The sequence below is a fragment of the Callospermophilus lateralis genome, chromosome 8 (assembly GCF_048772815.1).
Source record: "Callospermophilus lateralis isolate mCalLat2 chromosome 8, mCalLat2.hap1, whole genome shotgun sequence".
Taxonomy (NCBI): domain Eukaryota; kingdom Metazoa; phylum Chordata; class Mammalia; order Rodentia; family Sciuridae; genus Callospermophilus; species Callospermophilus lateralis.
In genome coordinates, this window is record NC_135312.1 from 114,866,178 (window position 1) to 114,884,424 (window position 18,247).

At 36.0% G+C, this 18,247-nt stretch overlaps 1 protein-coding gene across 6 annotated transcripts in view; it reads left to right on the forward strand.

The window, feature by feature from the left end:
• Lrba (LPS responsive beige-like anchor protein) overlaps positions 1–18,247 on the forward strand; it is a 719,595-nt gene that overhangs the window by 100,843 nt on the left and 600,505 nt on the right. For all 6 annotated transcript variants that reach the window (XM_076865289.2, XM_076865291.2, XM_076865292.2 and 3 more), the window contains exons 9-11: positions 1,130–1,276; positions 14,951–15,148; positions 15,337–15,470. In XM_076865289.2, the coding sequence (XP_076721404.2) occupies positions 1,130–1,276; positions 14,951–15,148; positions 15,337–15,470 (479 nt within the window). The remainder of the gene's footprint in view (positions 1–1,129; positions 1,277–14,950; positions 15,149–15,336; positions 15,471–18,247) is intronic.

Here is an 18,247-nt window from a genome sequence, read left to right on the forward strand (position 1 = left end):
ATATGTACATATTACATAACGGCAACCTTAAGAGCTCAGGGTGTTATATCACACGGGCTTAGATTCAAATACCAGCTCTGTCACTTATTGATTCTATGATCTTTTTTTTTTAAGTTGTAGATGGACATAATGCCTTTATTTTATTTATTTTTATGTAGTGCTGAGGATCAAACCTAGTGCCTCACACATTCTATAGCAAGTGCTGTACCACTGAGACACAATCCCCGCCCCAATTGTATGATCTTACTTGACCTTAGTATTTTTCCACCTCAAAATGGGCATAAAATAGTATGTATACTAGAAGATTGTTATGATGATTAAATGAAGTAATGCTCATAAATATTAGCTGAGTGCTTTGTAAAGGAGGAGTACTCAATAAATTTTAATGATATTTCTCTTTTTTTTTAGAGAGAGAGAATTTTTTAATATTTATTTTTTAGTTTTCGGTGGACACAACATCTTTATTTGTTAATTTTTTTTATGTGGTACTGAGGATTGAACCTAGCGCCCTGCGCATGCCAGGCGAGCGTGTTACCGCTTGAGCCACATCCCCAGCCCAATATTTCTCTTTTTTAATATGAAAACATTCACAAAGAAAAGGCCAATTTAGGGGCTTGGATTGTGGCTCAACGGTAGAGCGCTCGCCTAGCACGTGTGAGGTGCTGGGTTTGATCCTCAGCACCACATAAAAATAGATAAATAAAATAAAGGTATTGTGCCCAACTACAATTAACAAATTAATAAATAATTTAAAAAAGAGGCAATTCAATAAATTTAAACCTGTTTCATTATTTTCCTCCTTGTGCCAAAGACTGCTCTTCTGTCTGGACTTTGGCTGCCCAATTATGAAACTTCAGAGCCATAATGGTTTCTCTGACTCCTCATTTCCTTCCTCTTTGTCATAAAGTTGTATTTATTATACTTCAGAAAACTTACGTTGTATTCTTTTCCATGGTGTCTTTTCTGATCTCCATGAAAGAGGGGAATGAATTAAATGAAATGCTAAATTAATTATTTTATTATATTCAGATATAGCTTAGAATAGACAAAACATTTATACCAATATATGTTTTGTTATTCCTGGAGGATGTAATTTTTCATTGAATAAAATCTCTGTTTTCTTTCATAGACATTTGACAAATGTTTCCTGGGCTCGTCAGAGACAGCAGATGCTAACAGAGTCTTCTGTGGTCAGATGACTGCAGTTTACCTTTTCAGTGATGCTCTTAATGCAGCTCAGATTTTTGCTATTTATCAGTTAGGCCTGGGATACAAGGTACTTCACTTTCTGTTCATTGCATAACAGCTGTTATATGGACTTGATTTGAAGGTGAATTATGCATGAGAACATTTACCTTAATGAACCAAACTATATGTCAGGGTAAATGGAACTACTATTGGGAAGTCATGGGGGTCAGCAGGGTACTTTGCATTTTTGAGAGAAATGCAGTGTGTTTGACCTTAGTGGGGCACTGTGCAAAAACTGCTAGTTCAAGTTTTCAGTTTTACTGAATGCTGCATTTCTTTCGATGCTGACATTAAAAAAAAAAAACCAAAAACTGACACAATTATACATATTTATGGGGTATTTTGTGGTGTTTACACACACACATATCTCTAACTCTTCTCAGTTCTTTCTGATAAAAACATTCAAAATCCTTTCTGCTAGCTTTTTTGAGATGTATAGTACATTATCATTAATAGTGGTTACCTTACTTTTCAATAGCACACTGAACTTCTTTTTCCTGTCACATAGTACCCGTTGATCAACCTTTCCCCATCCCTTCTTCCCCTATTCTCCCCAGCCTGTGACAATCATAATTTTAACTCTCAACATCTTAGAGATTATCTTCTTTAGATTTCACTTATGAATGAGATTATGCAGTACATTGTCTTTCTGTGCCAAATTTCACTTAATGTATATCCTCCAGTCTTCTCCATGTTGTCATAAAAGATAGAACTTTATCTTTTCTTTAATAATTGAATAGTATTCCGTTATTTATATTGTATTTTCTTTTTCCATTCATATAGTAATGGGGTACTTAGTTGTTTCTATTTCATGAATTTTAATATAATAAACATGGGAGAACAGATGTCTGTTTGACATACTGATTTCATTTCCTTTGGATATACACCCAGGAGTGGGATTGCTGGATTGTATGATAGTTTTATTTTTAATTTTTACAGGAAGCTATAGTGTTTTCCACAATGGTTGTACTAATTTATATTTCTACCAACAGTGTGGGTGAGGGTTCCCTTTTCTCTACATCTGTACCAATACTTGATATCTTTTGTCTTTTTGATTATAGCCATTCTTACTGGATGAAGGTGATAGTTCATTGTGGTTCTAATTTGCATTTGCCCAATGACTAGTGGTGTAGACCATTTTCATATATCAGTTTTTTTATTTGTATATCTTTTGGAAAGTGTCTGTTTAGGTCTGTTGTCGATTTTTCGATTGGATTGTTTATTTTCTTACTGTTGAGTTATTTCGTGTTCTTTATGTATTCTGGCTATGAATCCATGCTAATTGTGTATAGTTTGCAAATATTTTCTTCCATTCTGTAGGTTGTCTTTTTATTATTTCCTTTGCCATACAGACGCTTCTCAGTTTGATATTATCTCACTTATCTGTCTTCACTTTTGCATCCTGTGCTTTTGGGTCTTCACCTTTTCCAGTCCTGCAATAATGTCACTTTAGCTTTTGGATTTTATTTCCATGGAATGTCTTTTACCATCTCTTCCCTTTTAGTCTATACATATCCTTAGAGTTGAGGTAAATTTCTTAAAAGCAGCAAATAACTAAGTCTTGTTTTTTTCCTTTTAGTTACTAAAGTTTTTTTTTTTTTTTGTTGTTGTTGTAGTTCTTTTTTCCCCTCTCCTCTCTTGCAGTCCTCCACTGGAGCTAAATGATGTTCTGTAACAGTGGGTTTTGTTGCATTATTTACTAGTTTTGAATTGTCTATTATGCAGTTTTGCTTTGTGATTACTATGAGGCTTATAGAAAACACATTTTGATTTATTACAAGCCATTTTGAAATGATAACATTTATGGTAAAGATAAGAAAAGAAACAAAATACTAAATACTTATAAAAAGTTCTATACTTGTGCTATTCCTCTTCATATTTTAAAATTTTTTGTTTTGTTACTTGGGATTGAACTCAGGGGCACTCAACCGCTGAATCACATCCCCAGCCCTATTTTGTATTTTATTTAGAGACAGGATCTCACTGAGTTGCTTAGCACCTTGCCATTGCTGAGGCTGGTTAAAGATCGTGAACTCACGATCCTCTTGCCTCAGCCTCTAGAGCTGCTGGGATTATAGGTGTGTGCCATCACACCTGGCCATATTTTGAATTTGTGATGTCCCATTTTATGTCTTTTTTATGTTGCCTGTCTCTTAAAACGTTAATGTAGCTATTGTTTAATGATTTCGTATTTTGTACTAAAAATATAAATGGTTTACATACAGAATTTGCAATAGTAGCATTCTGAATTTGTCTATAGTTGCTCTTACATGAGATTTATTCCTTCTGATGTTTGCTTCTCCGTTGTAAGCATCTTGTGTTCGATTTGAAGAACTCCTTTTTGGTATTCCATGCAGGACTGGTCTGGTGGTGATAAATTCACTGTTTTTGTTTGAGAATATCTTTAACTCCTCTTCATGTCTAAAGAGTAGCTTTGCTTGATACAGTATTATTGGTTGGCATTTTTTTTTCTTCTGCATTGTGACTATCTTATTCCACTCTTTCCTGACCTATTATACTTTTGTTGAGAAGTCTATTTCAGGAACTGCAGTACTCTTGTATGTTACGTGTTTCTTTTCTCTTGATGTTTTGAGAATCTTCTTTGTATTTAAACTTTGAGAGCTTGATTACAGTATATTTTAATATACAATATTTAGTATATTTAATATATTAAGTAGTATATTAAAATATAGAATATTTTAATATTACTAAATAGTATATTAAAATATAGAATATTAAAATATAGAGTATTTTAATATACTATATTTTTAATATAGTATATTAAATCTTTTAAAAATATTTATTTTTTTAGTTGTAGTTGGACACAATACATTTATTTTATTTTTTTTATATTTATGTGGTGCTGAGGATCGAACCCAGGACCTCACATGTGCTAGGCAAACACTCTACTGCTGAGCCACAACCCCAGTCGCGAGTTGAATCTTTGATATATTTTTTTAAAATTCACTTTTTAAAACATGGTGCTGAGGATTGAACCTAGTTTCTCACATGTGATAGGCAAGTGCTCTACCACTGAGCTACCCCCAGCCTGAATCTTTGATATTCTTGTACTTGGATATCTATATCATTTTCTAGGTTTGAGACAATTCCCATTATTATTTCTTTAAATAAACTTTCTACTTCTTTGACATTTGCAAGTTCATCTTGAATTTAAATTACTTGAATATTTGCTTTCTTTATTCCTCTCCATTCTTTTTTTTATTTCCTATGTGTTTTGAAATAGATTGTCTTCAAGCCCACAGACTCTTCCCTGTGTTTTCGATTTATGCTGCTATGATGTCTTGTATTGCTTTTTTATTCCATTTAGTGTACTTTTCAGCTAAAGGATATGATTTTTTAATATTACTTTAATCTCTCTTTTAGTTTTCTCTGATAAAGTACTGAGTTGTTCTTCAGTGTTTTAAAAAAATTTGTTTTATTTGTAGATAGGCACAATATTTCTATTTTGTTTATTTGTTTATTTTTATGTGGTGCTGAGAATTGAACCCAGTGCCTCACACCTGCTGGGGAAGTGCTCTATCACCAAGGCATAACCCCAGCCTTGTTTCCTTAAAAAAAAAAAAAAAGTGTATATATATATATATATATATATATATATATATATATAGTGTGTGTGTGTGTGTGTGTGTGTGTGTGTGTGTGTGTATATATAAAAATATAAATACAGTAAATGGACACAGTACCTTTACTTTATTTATTTTTATGTGGTGCTGAGGATCAAACCCAGTGCCTCACATGTGCCTGGCTAGTGCTCCACCACTGAGCTACAACCCCAGCCCCTCTATTTTCTTGAGGTTCCTTAAAATAACTATTTTTATTCTCTGTCCTAGACTTCATACCTATTGATTGCTTTATGATCAGTTTCTAGTACCTTATTTTGTCCAATAGGTGAGGTCGTGGTTTCCTGAAAGTTCTGGATGCTTGTTGGTATACAATAACATTTGGTCATAGAAAAATTAGATATTTGTTTTTGTCTTCATAATGTGACTTTTTACCTGTTCTTCCAGAAAGTCTAAGCAGGTTGTTTATTTTTTCCAAGCCTATGACCAATGATGTCATTCTAGTACTAGATGGTGCTCTAAGTTCACTTTTACTCTGAGTCTACTGTTGATGTGTTGTGACTATTTCAGCATTAGAGGGTGCCCCAATCTCATGCTTATTGCAAAGCAGTGGCTATTAGTTAGTATGGACTCAGGGAGGACTATAAAGAGTAGTCTATTCTTTCATATCTCAGCCTGGGCCTGGTGTAGTCCAGACACCTTGTCCGTAGTCACTGGCTCATGGTCAGGTTCCATGGAATTTGCCTCACACTGGACTTTGCTGTGGAGGGACTGGTTCTAGGTTCCGGTGCAATTGTCTTCCTCTTTTTCCCTCAAGTGGACAGTAATTGTGTTGTATTGCCTGGAATTGGGGGAGGATGCGATGGGTTGTCCTGTACTGCAATACTGAATTGTCCCACAGTCTGCTGAGACTAATACAATTCAGGGGCAAGCCCAAGGCTCATCCTGCCATTGCCTGCTTGTGACTATGTATACTCATTGCCTAAGACTATTGCAGTCAGCCAGAGGTGATACTGGACAGAATAGAAATCCATTCTATTTGGGCACTGGATCTCTGCCAGGGCTGGTTCAGAGGGTTCTTCTGTGAGCACTGGCCTGGGGACAGGAACCACTGGGACCTGCTTGGCATTGGGTTTCCCTAGTCCAGTACCCAGTTTCAAGCTAAAGTTCTACACTTAATTTCCCTATCCTTTTCCCTAGAGGTTGGTGTCTTTCTCTGGGTTGTACTACTCTTAACTGGTGGAGGGATGATTGGGTAGTTCCTTAGCCACTGGGTCCAGAGGCTCTCTTCCAGGGAATTAGCTTGAGATCAGGGGCCATGGAGTTCTTCCTGTCACGGTGTTTCATGGTGGCTAGTTGGTACTGGGTTCTAAATCTAAGGCTTATACTTTATTCCTTCTCCTTACCCCTAGTGCTTTACTTCCTGGGTTGGGAGAGTGATAATTCTGACATCTCTTTTTTTCCTACCTTCTTTAATGCATCTTTTCTTATTATTATGCTAATATAATAGTCTTAAATTTGGTTTGAAGGAGAAATTTAGTGTCTACTATATTCTTTTGGAAACAAAATCAACTTCTTTGAGTTGATCTTCCACTTATCAGTTATATAAAGCATGTACAGCTGGGTATGGTGGCACATGCCTGTAATCCTGACTCCTTGGGAGACTGAGGCTGGAGGATTGCAAGTTTGTGGCCAGTATGGCCAACTTAGGGAGACCCTGTCTCAAAATAAAATAAAAAGAATGAAGATGTAGCTCAGTGATAAAACCTGGTATGTACGAGGCCCTGGGTTCCATCCCCAGCACCACAAAAAGGTTAATTAGTTAATTTTGACAAAAGTTAAAGACTTCAACAATCAAGACATAGAATATTTCTATCACTACTGGTAGTTCCATTATGTTTCTTTCCAGTCAGTTCTTTCGCCTGACATATTCTTCTCCCATTGTTGTTAACATGCAACCATCGTTCTTTTTTTTTTTTCATTTTAGACTTTTTTCTTAAGGTTTTATGTAAATGGAATCATGTAATATGTGCTTCTGTGAGTTTGTTTCTTTTCAGCATGTTTTTAAGACTTAACCATGTTTTTTCTGTCATTATCTTAAAGTGGAATTGCCAAGCAACATGGTAGCTAAAATTGCTAAAGTATTTTCCAAGGTGATTGTATAATTTTACATTATCTCTGGGCATAGTGGTACATGCCTGTAATACCAGCCACCTTGGAGGCTGAGATAGAAGGATTGCAAGGCTTCAACAACTTAAGCAAGGCCCTACGTCAGAATACAAAAGAGATGGGGCTTGTAACACACCCCTGGTTCAATTCTCAGCACTGAAAAGAAAATAAAAAACAAATTAAAAAAACACCAGTATTCTCACAAGCAGAGTATGAGATTTGTACCTGCTATCTGTATCTGTTAATACATGGTATAGTCAGTCTTTGTAATATTAGACATTTGAGTGAATGTGTAGTACTTTCTGTGTGTGTGTATGTGTGTGTGTGTGTGTGTGTGTGTGTATGTGTATGTGTTTCTTTCAATTTTGAAAATGCTTTGTAGTCCTGGGTATTGAACCCAAAGCCTCACACATGTGAGGCTAGTGCTCTACCTCTGCACTACATCCCCTGCTCTCATTCTGTTCTTTTTTTTTAATATTTATTTTTTAGCTTTAGGTGGACACAATATCTTTTTTTTTAAAATATTTATTTTTTAGTTTTTGGCGGACACAACACCTTTGTTTGTATGTGGTGCTGAGGATCGAACCTGGGCCGCACGCATGCCAGGCGAGCACGCTACCGCTTGAGCCACGTCCCCAGCCCGGACACAATATCTTTATTTTTTAATTTTTATGTGGTGCTGAGGATCAAACCCAGGGCTTTACGCATGCCAGGTGAGCGTGCTACTACTTGAGCCATATCCCCAGCCCTCATTCTGTTCTTAATTTGTATTCTTTTGCTTACTAGATGTACTGACATGCTGGAGATCTTTCTCATTACTTTTTACCTATTTGTGTATCTTCTCTTGTGAAGTGTATGTTTTGTTTTTTTTTTAGATTTTTTTTCTTATGTATTATAGAATAGCTCTTTTTATCATACACAAAATTTACACATATTTTTCCTGAGTGTGTGTGTTGATTTTTTGTTTTGTTAATATAGCTGTTGGAGAGTAAAGCATTTGATTTTTATGAATTACATGTTGTCGATTTCTTCTGTTATAATACTTTTTGTCTACATGAAAATATTTGAGTACTTCAATACTGGAAATATTTTTTCATGTTTTCTTTTGAGTTTTATGATTTTAGCATTCATCTTTCAGTTTATGATCCATTTTGAATGAATTTTTGTGTATGGTGCATAGTAAGGATCAAAGTTCATCTTTTTTTCATAATACTACGGTCTGAATATATTTGTCTTCTCAAAATTCATATGTTTAAACCTAACTCCCAAGGTGATACATCTTAAGAGGCAGAACCTTTGAGAAGTTCCTTACTCACAAGGGCTTCATTTCTGTCTTAAGAAAGGAATTAGTGTCCCCATAAAAGATTTTATCTAGGGAAGCTGGAGATGTGGCTCAGTGGTAGAGTGCTTGTGTGGCACAGGTGAGGCACTGGGTTTGATCCTCAGCAAAACATAAAAATAAATAAATAAAATAAAGGTTAAATTAAAAAACAATAAAAGAATCTGAGGGACCCTTTTGCCCCTCTTCAGTATGATGCCATGGATTCAAGTTTCTACCCTTACAATGGGGATTAAATTTCAATATATGAACCTTTAAGAGATAAATGCTACCATATTCAAATCATACCCACCATCTCATGCCTTTTTTTTCCTTCCACTTTAATAGCTTTAAGATTCTTATAGTGGAGGTTTACTGTTAGTGAATTTTCCCAGCTTTAGTCTGAGAAGCCTTTTAGTTTCTAAAATTAGAATTTTGATGTGAAAGTTTATTAGCTTTTTTTTTTTTTTTTGGAGAGAGAGAGAGAGAGAATTTTAATATTTATTTTTTAGTATTTGGCGGACACAACATCTTTGTCTATATGTGGTGCTGAGAATCGAACCCGGGCTGCACGCATGCCAGGCGAGCGCACTACCGCTTGAGCCACATCCCCAGCCCCAAAGTTTATTAGCTTTTAAGAGAGATTTTATTGTGATTTTCAAGAAGTTTCTATCAAAAAGTTGTGTCACCTCTTCAAAACCTAAATATTGTATGTTGGGGTATTCTTTTTTTTTTTTTTTAGTCTTTATTTGTTCTTTTTAGTTATTCATATGGTAGAAACCATTTTGATGTATACATACAAGCTGAGAATATATTCTATTCTAATTAGGACCCAGGTCTGTGGTTGTACACATGGTGCTTTTCACTGTGGGGTATTCCTATATGTACACAGGACAGTTACGTCCAATTCATTTTATTGTCTTTCTCATTCTCATCTCCCCTTCATTTCCCTTTGTGTAATCCCTGCGACCCCTTGTTGTAGGTTGGCATCTACATTTCAGAGAGAACATTTGACCTTTTTTATTTTTTAGTATTCGGCGGACACAACATCTTTGTTTGTATGTGGTGCTGAGGGTCGAACCCAGGCCGCACGCATGCCAGGCGAGCGCGCTACCGCTTGAGCCACATCTCCAGCCCCTCTTATTTTTTTTTTTCAATTGGCTGTTTTATTGACTTATATTTTGCAGTTTTAAAATTTGCTCTTTTTAGTTATAAATAACAATAGAATGTATTTTGACATATCATATATGAATGGAGTACAATTTCCCATTCTTGTGATTGTATATGGTGTGGGTGATTGTATATGGTGTGGAGTTACACTGATCATGTATTCATATATGAACATGGGAAAGTGATGTCTTGATTTATTCTATTGTCTTTCCTATTCACATTCCTTGTCTAATCCGATGATCCTCTCCTCCTCCCTAACCCTGCACTTAATGTGAGCCATTATCCACATATCAGAGAGAATATTTGGCCTTTTGTTTTTTTTGAGATTGACTTATTTCATTTAGTATGATATAGTCTCCAGTTCCATCCATTCACCTTCAAATGCCATAATTTCATTCTTCATTATGGCTGAGTAATACTTCATTGTGTATATATACCACAATTCCTTTATTCATTTATCTGTTGAAGGGCACTTAGGTTGGTTCCATAGTTTAGCTATTCTGAATTGAGCTGTTATAAACATGATGTGGCAACATTTATTATTGCTTGTATTCTTTTTTTTTTTGGGGAGGGGCGGGGGAACTGGAGATTGAGCTCAAGGGCACTAAAGCATTGAGCCACATCACCAGCCCTATTTTTTTTTGTATTTTATTTAGAGACAGGGTCTCACTGAGTTGCTTAGTGCCTCCCTGTTGCTGAGGCTGGTTTTGAACTCAAAGATCCTCTGTCTCAGCCTCCTGAGCTGCTGAAATTACAGGTGTGTGTGACCATGACTGGCATGTGATCTTGATAATTCTTTTCGGAGTGAGATAAAATCTTAGCGTAGGCTTAATTTGCATTTCTCTAATTACTAGAGATGTTAAACATTTTTTCGTGTATTTGTTAACCTTTCTTCTTTCTTTTTTTTGATATTAGGGATAGAACTCAGAGGCACTTAATCTCTGAGCCACGTCCCCAGCTTATTTTTATATTTTATTTAGAGACAGGGTCTCACTGAGTTGTTTAGGCTCTCACTAAGTTTTTGAGCTGCCCTTGAACTTGGATCCTCCTGTCTCAGTCTCCCAAGTGGCTAGGGTAATAGGCATTTGCCTCTGCGCCTTGCCTTGTATTTCTTCTTGGGAATTGTCTGTTTAGTTCCTTTGCCTATTTATTGATTGGGTTATTATTATTTTGCTTTTTGGTATTAAGCTTTTTGAGTTTATTGTATATTCTTGAAATTAACACCTATCTGAGATGTTGGTGGCAAAGATTTTTTCCCCCATTCTGTAGGTTCTCTCTTTGTTCTTGATCATTTCCTTTGCTGTGGACAAGCTTTTTAGTTTGATACCATCGCATTTATTGATTTTTGATTTTATTTCTTGAGCTTAGGAGTCTTGTTGAAGAATTCAGTTCCTCAGTGGACAAGATGGAGAGTTGGGCTTACATTTTCTTCTAGTAGGTGCAGAGCCTCTGGTCTAATATCTTGGTCTTTGATCCACTTTGAATTGAATGTTGGGCAGTGTGAGAGGTAAGGGTTAAATTTCATTCTATTATATATGAATTTCCAGTTTTCCTAGCACCATTGGTTGAAGAGCTACCATATTCATAGGGAGGGAACCAGGCTCTCTCAAGTCTCTAAGATTCATATTCCCCTGCGTAAAACACTTTCTACACCTGATTTCTTCCTGGTCTCCTGGTCACACCTCTGAGTCATGTGGTGGGTGTCTCCCAGGCCTGTTTTGGGGCCCAGCTTGGAATTCCCAGGTATGGGCTCCCACAGCCGCCGGCAGCTTAGTGGGGTGGCATGATGGATCTTGCCTTGCTCTCCATAGGTAACTGGGAGACACAGGGCACCTTTCCTGCATCAGGTTACAGTGCAGCATACCCCCTGCATCAGTCCAGCGGTGACCTGGATCTTTGATTTCTGTGTATCATGACATGCCATGGTGCCACCTGAATTGTGGGTTCCCTTATTCCCTTTCCATGCCTTGTCCACGTGGGTCAGCTCTGGCAGCCGCAGGTGGTGGTGAGCTTTCTTCTCTGTATTATTACATCTAACCTTATGGGTCCTCAGGGTCTTCTGAGAGCCTAGTATTAAATCCTAGTAACATCTTACCCACCTCACTGAGAAGCTGTTTTATCTGCCTTCCTGATCTCACACCATGGAGCAGCCTGGATAGCGACCTCCTCTATCTACTCCACTGTCTTCCAAGCCTTTTCCAAACTTGTGTTGGTCTGTTCTTGTCTGTGCTTAGCCTGCTTCAGGTTACTCATATTTCTTGCATCTGATCTGGGTTTTGTCAAATTTGAAAACTTTTTCCCACAATTTCCTTAAATATGTTTTTTTCCTCTGGGATTCATATTACATTTATTTTAGGCCTTTTGAAAGAAACTAATAAGTCACTATGCCTATTTTGTTTTGTTCTTAATTAAAAAAAATTTATTTTGGGAATTTATTGCTATGCCTTTATGTTCATGAATCCTTCCTTCTCAGTGTCCAGTCTACTGTGTATTTCATCAGGTGAATTTTCCATTTCATGTATTTTTGGTTTCAATAAATGTTCATTCTTTTTTGTTATCTTTTCTTGTTCTTACATGCTAGTCTTAAAAAAGAACCCCATCCCTAAATTGGTCAGAGATATAGTAGCTACTTTTATTGTCTTTTTCTTCTCTCTCTTTTCTTTTGTTCTAGGGATTGAACCCAGGGCCTTTCACATAGGCAAGTGCCTTTCTACTGACATAACCCACAATGTCTTTTTTTTTTTACTTTAATCATATATGTTATTTCTGAATATGTAGTGACATTTTCATGGTTATTGCAGGCTTGTTGGTTTCTGTATTAGTTTTGCATCACTACCATGAATTACCTGAGGTAACCAATTTAGTAAAGAGAAATGGGTTGTTTAGATCACAGTGTTAGAGGTTCAAGGTTAAGTCCTCTGGTGATGGTGCTGGATGGTAGAGGCATGAGTCAGAGTGAATAGTCACATCCTGAGCCAGGAGGCACGGGGGGGGGGGGGCGGGGGGGGCGGGGCGGAGGGGGGAAGAAAAAGATAAAAGATGGGGGTCCCACAACTCCTTACAAAAATACGTGTCCAGTGATCCAAGAACTTCCCACTCCATTTCACCTCTTAAAGGCCCACAGTATGTTCCTGCCAATACTAGCATCTTGGGGACTAAGCCTTTTTCTTTGGACCTTTGGGGGACACTCATCTAAACCATAGCACCTTATTAGTTTTGGAGTGGATCTTGGGCATTATGATGTTTACCACATAAGCGTTTAGATTGTGTTGGTATACTGTAAAGAAGGCTTTGTTTAGCTAGTCAGAGTTTCTGTAGGTGGTTTTTTTTTTTTTTTTTTTTTTTTTTGGTAGTTTTAAAGTTTTGTCAGAGGAACTCAAGATAGTCTTTAGATCATGTTTTAATGTAAAAGCTTTATTGAGATCTAAAACATGTTGTGTTAGTCAGCTTTCTGTTACCAGAATAGATACCTGAGATAACCAAATTATACAAGGAGAAGGCTTATTTTGGTTCACAGTTTCGAAGGTTCCAGTCCTTGATCCATTATTGGCCTTGTGGCTTTTGGGTCTGTGACAAGGCAGCAACATGTTGCAAAACTGTACCCCTTATGCCTGTGATGTGAAAAAGAAAAAGAGGAAAAGGGGCTGACGTCCTTCCTGTTAGAGTTTCTACTGCCTCCCAGTGTGCCATGCTGGGCACTAAGCCTTTAATCACAAGGGAAATGTCCTCTAGATGACATTCTAGTTCCAAACTCTGGCACATATCATTTGCCCATTTAATGTATATAATTCATTGGTTTTTATCACAAAGTTTTGTAACCATCATCACTGTCTACAGTTTATTTACCCTAAAAGGAAATCCTAATATTAATCCTCAGTCATTACTCATTTCCCTTTCTTCTCAATCCCTAGAAATCTCTAGCTACTTTCTATTTCTACAGATTTGCATATTCTGGCAATAAGTGGATAAAATTATATGTAGTCCTTGTTGGCTGGCCTTTTTTCACTAAGCCTAATTTTTCAAGTATCATCTCTATTTTAGCATGTATTAGAATGTCATTCATTTTCGTAATTGTATAGTATTCCATTGTTTATCCATTTGTTAGTTTGTGGACTTTAGTTTTTACCTTTTGGCTCTTATGAGTAATGCTGACATGAACACTTGTGTATGAATTTTTATGTGGACATTATGTTTCCTTTATTTGGGTCTGTTATTTAAAGTGGAATTGCTGGGTCATATGTTTGAGGAACTTATAGATTGTTTTCTAAATTGACTGTACCATTTACATTCCCACAGTAGTGTATGAGGATTCTGATTTTTCCATGTACTCTTCAACATGTGTTATCATTGGACTTTTTGATTGTGGTCATCCTAGTGGGTATTAAGTGATACCTCATTGTTTTGATTTGTATTTCCCTAATAATTAATGATGTTGAGATTATTTTTGTTTCCTTATAGATTGTTTATCATTTTTGCTTAAAGACCTCTTCAGATCCTTTACCCATTTTTCAATTAGGTTACTTGTCTTTTTATTGTTCAGTTGTTTTTAATTATGCAATTTTTTTGTGTTGCTGGGGATTGAATGTAGGGCATCTTTGGGTAAGTGCTTTTCCTACTGAGCTACATCCTGATACATCCTCAGCCCTTAAACAAATTTTAATTATGGTAAAATACACGATAAATTTACCATTTTAAATAATTTGAATTGTATAGTTCATTACTGTTCATACATTTACAGTGTTTATATATATAAATTAAGACAGCTTTGTGATCCTAGGCTTTATAATATTGTGGGACCACTGCCATATGTGCATTCCATCATTGATCATAATGTTGTTAAGTGGTGTGTGACTAGACGAAGTAAATCTTGACAGAGTTGAAGAGAGAAGTACAGAGTAATGAAATGAGAGTAGGAAACTTTAATACTCAACTTTAAATAATGAGTAGAACAACCTACAGATCAATAAGGAAACAGGACTCACACAACAATCTAGACTGATGGAATTAGCAGACACATACAGAACACTCAGTGCAATAAAAATAGAATATACATTCCTCTCAAGTGCACATGGAACATTGTCTCTGGTAGATCATGTGGTAGGCTGTGTAAACAAGTGTTAATACATTTAAAAAACTGAAATAATAGTATCTTTTTTGACCATAATGGAACTAGACTAGAAAACAACTGATGGGGCATAAATCACAAGGGAAATTAGAAAATATCTTGAGACAAATAAAAATGAAAACATAATGTGTCAAAACTTAAAGGAATCACCAAGTAGTACCTTTAGGGAAATTTATAGTGGTAAAAACTAGTATTTTGGAGGGCTCTCTTATTTGATACTGTTAGAAAAATAATCAATGGTATGTCTCCTTAAATTTTTACATCTGTGGTGATTTGTATTTAGATTTTCTTTTGTGATGTATCACTTTAAGTATTCTTTTTTTTTTTTTTAATTCATAGGGTACATTTAAATTTAAAGCAGAAAGTGATCTTTTCCTTGCTGAGCATCACAAACTCTTATTGTATGATGGCAAACTCTCCAGTGCCATTGCCTTCACGTACAACCCACGGGCTACCGATGCCCAGCTTTGCCTCGAATCTTCTCCCAAGGACAACCCTTCGATTTTTGTTCATTCCCCACATGCACTCATGCTCCAGGTACTACTGTGATCTTTTAAGAATATATCCATGGGCAGTTCTGGTGACTTATTGGGGTGTACTTGATAGCTTCTCTTGAACACATGGAATGCCACATTTAAGTGTTTCTGCATTTACTATTGTGCTTTGTTTTAAACTGTTTTGGAAAAGAAATCATTGAAACTTAAGAATGTATTTTTTTTTTCAAGGATGTGAAGGCAGTTTTAACACATTCCATTCAAAGTGCTATGCATTCAATTGGAGGAGTACAAGTGCTATTTCCACTTTTTGCACAGTTGGATTATAGGCAATATTTATCTAATGAAGTTGACTTGACAATCTGGTGAGTGTCTTTTTTTTAAAATTTCATGTGAGAGTTACTTTCATCTTTATTGAACTGCATTTATTGTTTGCCTTTCACATTTATTATAGAGTCAGAATATTTTCTTTAAAATGGTATTTCTTTTTTTTAATATTTATTTTTTTATAATTGTACACAATAACTTTTATTTATTTTTATGTGGTGCTGAGTATGGAACCCAGGGCCTTGCACATGCGAGGAGAGTGCTCTACTGCTGATTACATAACCCCAGCCCCAAAATGGTGTTTCTTTATAAATGGCATGATAAATCATATCAATGACAATAGTATTCATATAATTCTGTTTTGTCATTAGGAAATATGAAAGCTCTAAAAGCAGCAAATGTTTTAGAATGAAGTTATAAATGGCAATGATGCATTTTTAAAATTAAGTTATTTATTTATTCTAATTTGTTATATATGATGGCAGAATATAATTCATTTCATATTACACATATAGAGCACAATTTTTCAAGTCTCTGATTGTACACAAAGTATTTTCACACCATCCGTGTCTTAGGGTAATAAGGTCTAACTTATTCTACGGTCTTCTCTACCCCCATTCCCTTTCCCTTCCCCTTCTTCCCCTTTGTCCTATCTAAAGCCCTCCCCAATTCCATCTCCCATCACCATTATGAGTCAGCATCCTCATATCAAAGAAAACATTTGGCCCCTGGTTTTTTGGGATTGGCTTACTTCACTTATTTAGCATTATATTCTCCAACTCATTCATTTACCTGCAAATGCCATGATTTTATTCTCTTTTAATGCTGAGTAATATTCCATTGTGTATATATACCAAAGTTTCCCTATCCATTCATCTACTGAAGGGCATCTGGGTTGGTTCCACAATTTAGCTATTGTGAATTGTACTGCTGTAAACATTGATGTGGCTGTGTCCCTGAAGTATGCTGTTTTTAAGTCCTTTAGGTATAGACTGAGGAGTGGGATAGCTGGGACAAATGGTGGTTCCATTCCAGATTTTCCAAGAAATCTGCATACTGCTATCCAGAGTGGTTGCACCAATTTGTAATCCACCAGCAGTTTATGAGTGTGCCTTTTTCCCCATATCCTCGGCAACACTTATTGTTGTTTTATTCTTGGTGGCTGCCATTCTGACTGGAGTGAGATGAAATTTTACAGTAGTTTTGATTTGCATTTCTCTAATTGCTAGACATGATGAACACTTTTTTCATATATTTGTTGATTGATTGTATATCCTCTTCTGAGAAGTGTCTGTTTAGTTCCTTGGTCCAAATAATGGATTTTTTAAAAAGTCTGTATTTTTGTCTGTTCTCCCCCTGCCACTGTTTCTCTAATATTTTTGTTTTGATACCAGGGATTGAACCCAGGGGTACTTAACCACTGAGTCACATACCCAGCCCTTTTTATTTTTTATTTTGATACATGGTCTTGCTGAGTTGCTTAAGGCCCTGCGAAGTTGCTGAGGCTGGTTTTGAACTTGTGATCCTCCTACCTCAGCTTCCTGAGCCACTGGGATTAGCAGGCATGTGCCATGGTGCCCAGCTATGTTCTCATTTTTCATATATTTTAAGTTCTTAGCTGTCAGGGATTTATTATGAGAATTTAGGTTTTCATTTTATTTCTCAATCATGTATACAATCAAAAGCCAAAAACTTTAATAGTGTTATGAGGTGATTTAAGTCTGTGTGTTTTTAAAAATTAGATTATACATTTGGCACTTTGTTTCCTGTGTTGTAGTATTGAGTCTAGAAAAGGCAAAGGCATTTGAATTCTAGGATGAGTTATAAAGCATGCGAGAGGATGGCTGAGTAAATTTTCCTGGCTGCATATTCTAGTGAACCTAACCATAGTAGAATAATTATGTTTCGTTTATTATTTGAGAAATGTAAATGAGTTTTCTATCCTTCTTTTGAAATTGTCTTTGATTTCTCCTTTAATTCCCAACTTGAAACCCATTACTAACATATATAATTAATGATGGAATGTTCTCAAGATTATTAGGCTATAAAAAAATTTTTAAGAAGAAATGATCTATTGAGTTTAGTATTTGCCAATTTTTATATATTTATATAGATATTGGGTGTCACTGTTACCCAGGCTGGCCTTAAACTTTTGACCCTCCTGCCTCAGTCTCCTGAGTAGCTGGAATTATAGTTGTGCACCACCTTGCCTGGCTTGCTGGCTATATTTAGTATATTAAAATTAAATTACCAACAGGTCATAGAATATCTTTATGCTGTTCTCTAAAAGGGCTAAGTTTCTTTTTTTCTTCCTTTCCTTTCCTTTCCTCCTCCTCTTCTTTTTTCAAACAGTTTGGTGTCTTTATTGGAATTGCCAGCAGCTAAAGCATTGATGTGGAGGAGGAGGTTGGCTGCCACTCTTGCTCTCTCTCTGGGAATCTCCCATACTTGCTAAAAAGGAGGCAGCTGATCATATTCCTTTTCCTTGTGAATATCTCTAAATATTGTAGGTCGTAGAGCATGGTTGTAGCCCTGTCACGTTTAAAAATTTTGAAGACTGTCTGGAGTGAACAAATTTCTTAAATTAGTATTCAGGGATCTTACAAGTTTTCTCCAAATTAGCTTTACTTCTTATCTTCTTCGCTGATATACCTCTGCTCAGTTCACAATAGGCCATTTAGAACCCCTACCATGTTTTGAGGATTTAAACCTTTAGATGTTTACTTTTTTCCTCCTTTTAACCAATGGCTCTTCAAAATTGAATTCATTTGCTTATCTAAGTGTATTTTTTTTTTTTTTTTTGGAACCAGGGATT